The sequence below is a fragment of the Syngnathoides biaculeatus genome, chromosome 9 (assembly GCF_019802595.1).
Source record: "Syngnathoides biaculeatus isolate LvHL_M chromosome 9, ASM1980259v1, whole genome shotgun sequence".
In the NCBI taxonomy this organism is placed as follows: domain Eukaryota; kingdom Metazoa; phylum Chordata; class Actinopteri; order Syngnathiformes; family Syngnathidae; genus Syngnathoides; species Syngnathoides biaculeatus.
The window spans coordinates 23,736,551-23,746,861 of NC_084648.1; the positions used below are offsets into that span (position 1 = coordinate 23,736,551).

The following is a 10,311-nucleotide window of genomic DNA, read 5'->3' on the forward strand; positions in this document are numbered from 1 at the left end:
CGTAAGCCGCACCAGTGTAAAAGCCGCAAGTGCTCACATTGAAATCCTTATTGAATCACTGTGGCACGAACAGGGCCGGTAAAAAAAAAAAAAAGTGCTTCCTTGCAGCCGTTAGAAAAAATGCACAAATTAGCCACATCACCGCATAAATTGCAGGGTTGAACGTGTGTGGAAAAAGGTCACATCTTATACGCCGGAAATTACGGTAAGTGTTTCTATGTTACTGTGTGTAGTTGTCTTTTCTTGTTCATGAAATATTTTAAGACTCCTGCACTCCTGTCTTGGCCTCCTGCTTCCCTGCACTTGGGTACATGTTTTCGGCCTTTGCTTTTAATCATGTAAAGCACATTGAGTTTCCTTGTGTACGAAATGCACGATACAAATAAATTTGCTTTGCTTTGTTTTCACTAACCACAACCGTGACACTACAGGGCTGTATGTCAAATCTAAAAATTGTGCTCTCTGCTGATAGTTTTCTATCTTTGTGTCAAAGTGTCCTCTACTTCTTGCCATGAAGAAAGCAATACTACATATTATTACATGTTTGGCATCCTATAAATGAGTTTAAAACTACGTAGGTTTGACACATCATGAGACCAAGACAATACCAAAAAGATGATCAGCAGCCCCTTGCAATTGCGAGGCTTCAAACAAGATGTTTTCAAAGGGAACTGGGCACTGATCTTAGTGTGTCAATGGCATCAGCTGGTTGCAAAAGTAACGGCTGGAATAATACAGAGTAGGGGTTAGAAGTCGACATTGGCCTTAGAAATTTTCAGCAATCAAATAGCTGTGAATTTTGCGAGGCTTGACCCCTTTTTTGAGAATAGGAAGTTGTGGAGAAATTATTCAAACATTCAACAGTTTTTAAAAGTTTAGAGAGTCAAATTAAAGTTTACTTTGAAAGGGCACAGTGCATTTAACATTAATTCTGCAATTTCACCCAACCTAAACTTGTGTAAAATACAGTTTAGTGTTTTGTCAATGCAACAGCTCATTTGCTAACCCATTATACAAAGCAACGGTATGTTTTTATTAATGTGCATGTAAGCGTTTCAAGTAAAATCCCACTTAACTTCCTATGTCTTATCAATCACAGTCTATCTCAGGTCTCCAGCAGGAGGTGACTCGCCAGTCTCGGGCCTTCCTGTCTTTCAAGCGAATGCCAGAAATCCAGCAAAGCCGACACCATACAGACCATGGAAAACCGTGGCTCTGGTTTGCGACAATCAAGTCTCTTATTGGGAAAGGAGTGATGCTTGCTGTTGTCCAAGGCCGTGTTGTGACCAGCGCTCTCAACATTGCCAATGAGGACTGCATCAAAGTTGCTGCAGTCCTAAACAATGCATTTTATCTAGAGGATCTGCATTTTACAGTTGAAGGACGAGACACTCACTATTTCATCAAGACTAGCCTGCCTGAGAACGATCTCAGCGCACTGCGGCTTACCTCAGGACGTAAATCACTGGACAATGGTGTGAACGTGACCGTGTCACAGTCTACAACAGTGCTGAACGGTCGAACACGGCGCTTCGCTGATGTGGAACTCCAGCATGGCGCTCTGGCACTCCACGTGCGTTATGGGACAACGCTGGATGAGGAGAAGGCACGAGTCCTGGAGCACGCAAGGCAAAGGGCGTTGACAAGTGCCTGGACCCGTGAACAGCAACGTGTGAGAGATGGCGAGGAGGGAGTTAGGGTGTGGACAGAGGGAGAAAAAAGGCAACTGCTCAGCAGTGGAAAGGTTTTAGGTTATGAAGGTTATTACGTCTTGTCCATAGAGCAGTACCCGGAGCTAGCTGACAGTGATAACAACATCCAGTTCTTACGGCAGAGTGAGATAGGGAAGAGGTAACGGTGTATTTGTACACCAAGGACTATCGCAAACTCCAAAAAGATGAAAATTTTATTCGATTTTAGCAAATAAATATGTCACAGACTGAATTGAATCTAAAATTGTCCATGTTTGCAAACATATTTTTTCTGAGGACAACCAAGGCGTGATGAAGATGATCAAACAATCAGGTCAATATAACTGATATGACACAAAGAAAAATCTGATTTCAATTATAAGAAAAGAAAACTATGCCAATGCCTTTTTTCATTATTTTTTATTTGTTCTTTCTTTCTTTCAATTGCCTTTGAACAACATATGCATGCACTTGGCCCACCCTCTCACTTGGTCTCTCTCTGGAAAGCGGGCGGAGCTATCCTGAATGCTTTATGTCATGCTGTCAAATCTGTGATTATAGTGGAAAATAAAAAATAGTTTAGGAAAGCAACTAAGCATTTGAACTGCTATCGCAGCTAAATTAGTCGCCGAGCAACAACAGTTCTAAACTGTCTTGAGCTGTAAACATAAATGTTTGTCGATCCCTAGCGGATATTAGCACTATCATTTAACCATGGTCAGATCGATCTTTCACCGTTGTTTTTTTTGACACCCATGATCAAGAAATAGCTTTTGTTATTTCATGGATGGAGCAATCGAACGTAATTGTTGTTGACTTTCTCTGAGAGAATGGCACATAAAATGATTGATTTGTACGACAGACAATAATGGATAGTCTGTTTGAATATTTTGGTTTTGTATTATATTGAAACATTGTATTGCGTTTGCTTTGGAAAACAAGGGGTATATAAAAATGAAGTGTTTACTTAATATTACAGATACCACTAATACTATTGGTACAATTTACACCACAGGAACAGACTTTTTTTTTCTTAACCCAACAAAATGAGACTTTTAAATTATTTTTTTCTTTATTGATATCTATGATCTGTTTGCAAAGTTCACATGAACTCCTTCGCATACCCTAGAAACCAACAGCTTCTTTTAGAAGATAGGATAGTGTCATGGTAGTTATGGTTCTCTTTGGATGGACCAAGTGGGACTCCAGTTTCCTCAGTGATTTTGTACAACATGGATCCCCTTTGTATGTCTAAGAGTCCTACAATTCTGCAAAATGTGACTAAGTCCTATAATACGTACAACTTGTGCTTTTATCGGTCAAAGTTTGTAGTTTTGCTTGCAATACAAATATGTTGTCTTGGCTTTTGGGTGGGGTGGGGGGGAGATTTCTGTGAATAGGAACGGTTGTTGCTTCTCTCAACATTTTTGCTTGTCTCTTTAACAGGAGCATGTATTTCCATTATTGACTATTCATGAAGAATTGGTGTGTATGTTTTTCCATGAGTTTGTCAGTCTTTGTTCTCTTGGGGAGTTTTCCGTGGGTGTCTGTTTTTAAGGAGTAAGAAAGCAATCTGAATCATTTTAAGGAACATAAACTTAGAGCATTTACAAGAAATATATGCCACTGTTTTTGTTTTCCACAAACAATTGACAAGTGGAAGTGTAAAAGGTTCATCTTTTCCATTTCCATTTATCTGTACAATATTAGTCTCTGAAAGTAATTTAAGTACAGTGTTTCTACAGTAAACAATAAAATCTTTGAAACTCATTTCTTTGTCATTTCTGTTTAGTTTCAGCTTATCTTTGTAATACTGATTGTCATTTATGAAAATGCTGCAATCCAATATCATGGTTTTTCCATCCACTGGAGCAGCATGCTACCAGTGTCACTACAATGAAGATTTGACTTTTAGTATTTTTTTTTTTTTTTGCTTCACATCTTAAAAGTTGTCAGGTATATTCTTAAATTCTGCATGACTAGGATTGCTCAAAATACTAAAATAATTAAAGCATTTTATCCTCTTGAAAGCAATCTGATTTGATGGGCTGGTTTTGTGTAATGCCACTAAGACTCTAATCTGCTAAGGCACAGGTGTCAAACTCAGGATCTGGCCCGCCACTTGATTTTATGTGGCCCGCGGAGGAAAAGCAGGTGTAACAACTTCCATGATTTTTTTTTTTCAAATCTGTACCAAAATTTCAAATTGTCATAAATGATAACATTGAGCTATCACAATCATTTTTGTGTTACCAAACAACAATAGTTGGAAAAACCCCAAACCCTTGATTTCTGATTCCAAAACTAGTTCATAAATTTCATGTGTAACCATGATGAGACGGTTAAAGATATTAATCCTTTCACTGCCATAACGACCCTTTGAGGGTAAGTGCAAGTACAATGTGGCCCGCGACAAGAATGAGTTTGACAACCCTGTGCTAAAGCTTTTGTCCTAAGAGGGAACTTTCTCTCACCTACATAAACAACGTGCTCGGTCAGTTGGAATTCTGTTTATTTTGGAGTGTGGTTGGAGACGTGGCTCCATATTAAAAGTCCCTTTTTGTGAATTAAATACAATATCCATCCATTTACTTTCTACACTGCTTGTCTTCATTGAAATGCAGCCCTATGGGGGCACAAACCAGTGCAATCTGTAGGCCGGTCCCAAGCCCGGATAAATGCAGAGGGTTGCGTCAGGAAGGGCATCCGGCGTAAAAACTGTGCCAAACAAATATGAGCATTCATCTAAAGAATCCCATAGCGGATCGGTCGTGGCCCGGGTTAACAACGCCCGCCCCCGGCACTGCTAACCTGCAGGGCGTCGGTGGAAATTCAGCTACTGTGGGTCGAAGACAAAGAAGAGGAGGAAACCGGATCCAGCGTCAGAAGAAAAAGAGGAATGCACAGAGCCTACAACTGAGTGTAGGGACTTTGAATGTTGGGACTATGACAGGAAAAGCACAGGAGTTGGTTGACATGATGATTAGGAGAAAGGTTGATATTCTGTGCATCCAAGAGAGCAGGTGGAAAGGTAGTAAGGCTAGAAGTTTGGGAGCAGGGTTTAAATTATTCTACCACGGAGTAGATGGGAAGAGAAATGGAGTAGGGGTTATTTTAAAGGAAGAGCTGGCTAAGAATGTCTTGGAGGTGAAAAGAGTATCAGATCGAGTGATGAGACTAAAATTTGAAATTGAGGGTGTTATGTATAATGTGGTTAGCGGCTATGCACCACAGGTAGGATGTGACCTAGAGTTGAAAGAGAAATTCTGGAAGGAACTAGATGAAGTAGTTCTGAGCATCCCAGACAGCGAGAGAGTTGTGATTGGTGCAGATTGTAATGGACATATTGGTAAAGGAAACAGGGGCGATGAAGACGTGATGGGTAAGTACGGCATCCAGGAAAGGAACTTTGAAGGGCAGATGGTGGTGGACTTTGCAAAAAGGATGGAGATGGCTGTAGTGAACACTTATTTCCAGAAGAGGGAGGAACATATAGTGACCTACAAGAGCGGAGGTAGAACCACGCAGGTAGATTATATTTTCTGCAGACGATGTAATCTGAAGGAGGTTACTGACTGTAAAGTAGTGGTAGGGGAGAGTTTAGCTCGACAGCATAGGATGGTAGTATGTAGGATGATTCTGGTGGTGGGTAGGAAGATTAAGAAGACAAAGGTAGAGCAGAGAACCATGTGGTGGAAGCTGAGAAAGGAAGAATGTTGTGCGGCCTTCCGGAAAGAGGTGAGACAGGCTCTCGATGGACAACCGAAGCTCCCGGAAGACTGGACGACGACAGCCAAGGTGATCAGAAAGACAGGCAGGAGAGTACTTGGTGTGTCATCTGGTAGGAAAGGGGAGAAGGAGACTTGGTGGTGGAACCCCAAAATACAGGGAGTCATACAAGGAAAGAGATTAGCCAAGAAGAAGTGGGATACTGAGAGGACTGAGGAGAGGCGAAAGGAGTACATCGAGATGCGACGTAGGGCAAAGGTAGAGGTGGCAAAGGCTAAACAAGAGGCATATGAAGACATGTACACCAGGTTGGACACGAAAGAAGGAGAAAAGGATCTCTACAGGTTGGCCAGACAGAGGGATAGAGATGGGAAGGATGTGCAGCAGGTAAGGGTGATTAAGGATAGAGATGGAAATGTGTTGACTGGTGCCGGTAGTGTGCTAAATAGATGGAAAGAAGACTTTGAGAAGTTGATGAATGAAGAAAATGATAGAGAAGGAAGAGTTGAAGAGGCAAGTGTGAAGGACCAGGAAGTGGCAATGATTACCAAGGGGGAAGTCAGAAAGGCACTACAAAGGATGAAAAATGGAAAGGCAGTTGGTCCTGATGACATACCGGTAGAGGTATGGAAGCAATTTGGAGAGATGGCTGTGGAGTTTTTGACCAACTTATTCAACAGAATACTAGCGGGCGAAAAGATGCCTGAAGAATGGAGGAAAAGTGTTCTAGTTCCCATTTTTAAGAACAAAGGGGATCTTCAGAGCTGTGGGAACTATAGAGGAATAAAGTTGATGAGCCACACAATGAAGTTATGGGAAAGAGTAGTGGAGGCTAGACTCAGGACAGAAGTAAGTATCTGCGAGCAACAGTATGGTTTCATGCCTAGAAAGAGTACCACAGATCCATTATTTGCCTTGAGGATGCTCGTGGAGAAGTACAGAGAAGGTCAGAAGGAGCTACATTGTGTCTTTGTGGATCTAGAGAAAGCCTATGACAGAGTACCAAGAGAGGAACTGTGGTACTGCATGCGTAAGTCTAGTGTGGCAGAGAAGTATGTTAAAATAGTACAGGACATGTATGATGGCAGCAGAACAATGGTGAGGTGTGCCTTAGGTGTGACAGAGGAATTTAAGGTGGAGGTGGGACTGCATCAGGGATCAGCTCTGAGCCCCTTCCTGTTTGCAGTAGTATGGATAGGCTGACAGATGAGGTTAGACTGGAATCCCCTTGGACCATGATGTTCGCAGATGATATTGTGATATGCAGTGAAAGCAGGGAGCATGCAGAGGAACAATTAGAAAGATGGAGACATGCACTGGAAAGGAGAGGAATGAAGATTAGCCGAAGTAAAACAGAATATCTGTGCGTGAATGACAAAAGTGGAAGGGGGAAGAGTGAGGCTACAGGGAGAAGAGATAGTGAGGGTGGACGACTTCAAATATTTAGGGTCAACAATCCAGAGCAATGGTGAGTGTGGTAAGGAAGTGAAGAAACGGGTCCAAGCAGGTTGGAACAGCTGGCGAAAGGTGTCTGGTGTGTTATGTGACAAAAGAGTCTCTGCTCGGATGAAGGGCAAAGTTTACAAAACAGTGGTGAGGCCGGCCATGATGTACGGATTAAAGACAGTGGCACTGAAGAAACAACAGGAAGCTGAACTGGAGGTGGCAGAAATGAAGATGTTGAGGTTCTCGCTCGGAGTGACCAGGTTGGATAGGATTAGAAATGAGCTCATTAGAGGGACAGCCAAAGCTGGATGTTTTGGAGACAAGATTCGAGAGAGCAGACTTCGATGGTTTGGACATGTTCAGAGGCGAGAGAGTGAGTATATTGGTAGAAGGATGCTGAGGATGGAGCTCCCAGGCAAAAGAGCGAGAGGAAGACCAAAGAGAAGGTTTATGGATGTGGTGAGGGAAGACATGAGGGCAGTTGGGGTTAGACAGGAAGATGCAGGAGATAGGCTAAGATGGCAAAAGATGACACGCTGTGGCGACCCCTAATGGGACAAGCCGAAAGGAAAAGAAGAAGAAGAAGACTGCTTGTCTTCATTGAGTATTGGATGAGTGGGTTCCTATCCTGGGGTACATAGCAAAGCAATCACATTTATGGAAAATATAGTCTTCAGTGAACTTAACGTGCATTTTCTTTAAAATGTCAGCATTAGGCAGACTACCTGGAGAAAACCCACAAAAGCACTGATAGAACATGCAACTCCCACACAGAGGGCAAGATATGAACAACAGCTGCTCAACTGTTCAGAAAATACAGTAATGTTCAAAAGAATAGCAGTTCAATATGACTAACCAGATTACTAGACATTTTTAGTATTGTTTTATTGCCACGTGCAAAGGCATCCAGAATAGGCTGAAATTTGCAAAGAACACATTAACCTACCTAATTAGAAATGGAGGAATATTTTGTGTACAGTAATGAGAGTAAAATTGTTCTTTTTGGATCTAGGGGCGCAGACAATTTGTGAAATGACCTCAAAACTCTGAATTCAAGCCACAGTACACAAGTGAAGACAGTGAAGCGTGGTGGTGTAAACATCCTGATATATGCACATTTCTCCTATGGTATTGAGCCTATTTATCACATACCAGAGATCATGGATCAGTTTGCATATGTGAAAATACTTAAAGAGGTCATGATGTCTCATGCTGAAGAGGACATGCCCTTGAAATGGATGTTTCAACAAGACAATGACCTGAAAAACACATTAGTAAACATGCAAAGTCTTGCTTCCAAACCAACAAAGTTAATGTCATGGAGTGACCATCCCAATCCCCAGACATTAATCCAGTTGAGGATTTAGGTGGGGTAACATCAAAAATATTGTTTCTGAAGTAAACCCAAGAAATGTAAATTAATTGTGGAATGTCGTTAAGGAATCTTGGAGTGGAATAACATCTGAGAAATGCCACAATTTGGCTGACTACTGACTACTGCACCTACTGGTAACTCGTTTGACATGTAGTTGTAAAAAAATATACTGAAAAACATGGATTAATCTGGTTAGTGACATTGGACTGCTATTATTTTTAATACTACTGTATGTAACAACACACAAGGAATTTGTCTCCAGTGGTTGGTGCCATCCTAATACGAAAATGTGGCGTACGAAGAACAGAACAAAGAAACAAGAAAGGGACAATGGAGACAATGGACAGAGAACTTTTTTACTTATTAAAAAGAAAAAAAAAAAAAACACTAGACACCGTGCTGCTCCCATTTACATTTGCTCGTATACATTTCCTTCGACCGAGTCACCACATGGTCTTTTGGACATAGAAGGCAATAAATGTATAAAGTATAGGAGATGGATGGAAGAAAAATGTGTTTCTTACAGTGGTGGAAAATCTATTAAACATCAATTTAGTCTGTGATATTTTTCTTCTATTCTAAATTAAGTGATAAAGAAAAAAAAATCCCCAAATCAGAAGAAATATGCACTAAATCACCTTGGCAATCATAAACATTGGAAGTAAGTATGAAGACCATTCACAAGCACAGGTTTGTAACATATCTTTTTTGTTATCTTCAGTATCGCACAAAAGTGAGTAGAGCCCACACATTTCTGGATATCTTTTTATGGGACACCAGTGAACAAATGTTCATGTTGCTATGTTGTTCCTTGTTCTGATTGTCGTACCAGGGCAGCACCGACTGCCGGAGAAAAATTCCTCATGTGTTTTTACACACTTGGCTGTTAAAGCTGATTCTGATATTGAAACGGCTCTTCGACACAATGATAAGTAGTCAGTGCACACCATAAATAACAGTGTAAATCTATTGTTCCCTCCAAATAACTTAAAATACAGACATTAATCTCTAGACCAATGGCAACAAAAGTGAGTACTCCCCGAAGTGAACATGCCCAAAGTTTCCGTATTTTGTGTGGCTACCATTATTTTTCCGTAGTGACTTCATAATCCTGGGCATGGAATTCACCAGAGCTTCACAGGTTGTCAATGGAATCCTCTTCCAGTCTTTCATGATGACGCCATATAGCTGGAGGATATTTGAGACCTTATGCTCCTACATCTTCCTTTTGAGGATATCCCAGAAATGTTCAATGGGCTTTAGGTCTGGGTACATCATGGGCCGGTCCATCACCTTTACCTTCACCCTGTTTAACAAGGCAGTGGTCATCTTGGAGGTGTGTTTGGGATCATTATCATGTTGGAATACTTCCCAGCGGTCAAATTTCCAAAGGGAGGGGATCATGCTCTGCTTCAGTATGTCACAGTAGATGTTGGCATTCATGTTTCCCCTCAATGAACTTTACCGTCCCAATGCCAGTGCCACTCATGCAGCCCCAGACCATGACACTACCACGACTGTGCTTGACTGTAGCCAACACACACTTGTCTTTGGACCCCTCAACTGCTTTCCGCTACACACACACTTGACACCATCTGAACCAAATGAGTTTATCTTGGTCTTATCAGACCATAGTACATGGTTCCACTAATCCATGTCCTTAGACTGCTTGTCTTCAGCAAACTGTTTGCGGCCTTGATTCTGCATCATCTTTAGAAGAGTCTTCCTTTCGGGACGACAGCCATGCAGGCCAAATTGATGTAGCGTGCAGCATATGGTCTGAGGACTGAGAGGCTGACCCCACATACCTTCGAGCTCTTTACCAATGTCCGAAGCACTCCTATGTCTAGGCTCCAAAGACATCCTGTGGATGTGATGCTGAGAAAGTGTACTCGGCTTCTTTGCCCAACCATGACGAGACCTTTTCGGAATGGAATCTGTCCCGTTAAACCACTGGATGGTCTTGGCCACTGTGCTGCAGCTCTGTTTCAGTGTGTTGGCAATCTTCTTATAGCCTCACCCATATTTATGTAGAGCAACAATTCTGTTTTTCAGATCTTCAGGGAGTTT

General features: G+C 41.7%; 1 protein-coding gene across 8 annotated transcripts in view; it reads left to right on the forward strand.

The window, feature by feature from the left end:
- The window catches only part of tenm3 (teneurin transmembrane protein 3), a 338,666-nt gene extending 335,205 nt beyond the window's left edge, over positions 1 to 3,461 (forward strand). For all 8 annotated transcript variants that reach the window (XM_061830594.1, XM_061830598.1, XM_061830595.1 and 5 more), the window contains one exon: positions 1,100 to 3,461. In XM_061830594.1, the coding sequence (XP_061686578.1) occupies positions 1,100 to 1,855 (756 nt within the window). In that variant the 3' untranslated portion in view covers positions 1,856 to 3,461. The remainder of the gene's footprint in view (positions 1 to 1,099) is intronic.
- Positions 3,462 to 10,311: the final 6,850 nt, after the last annotated feature.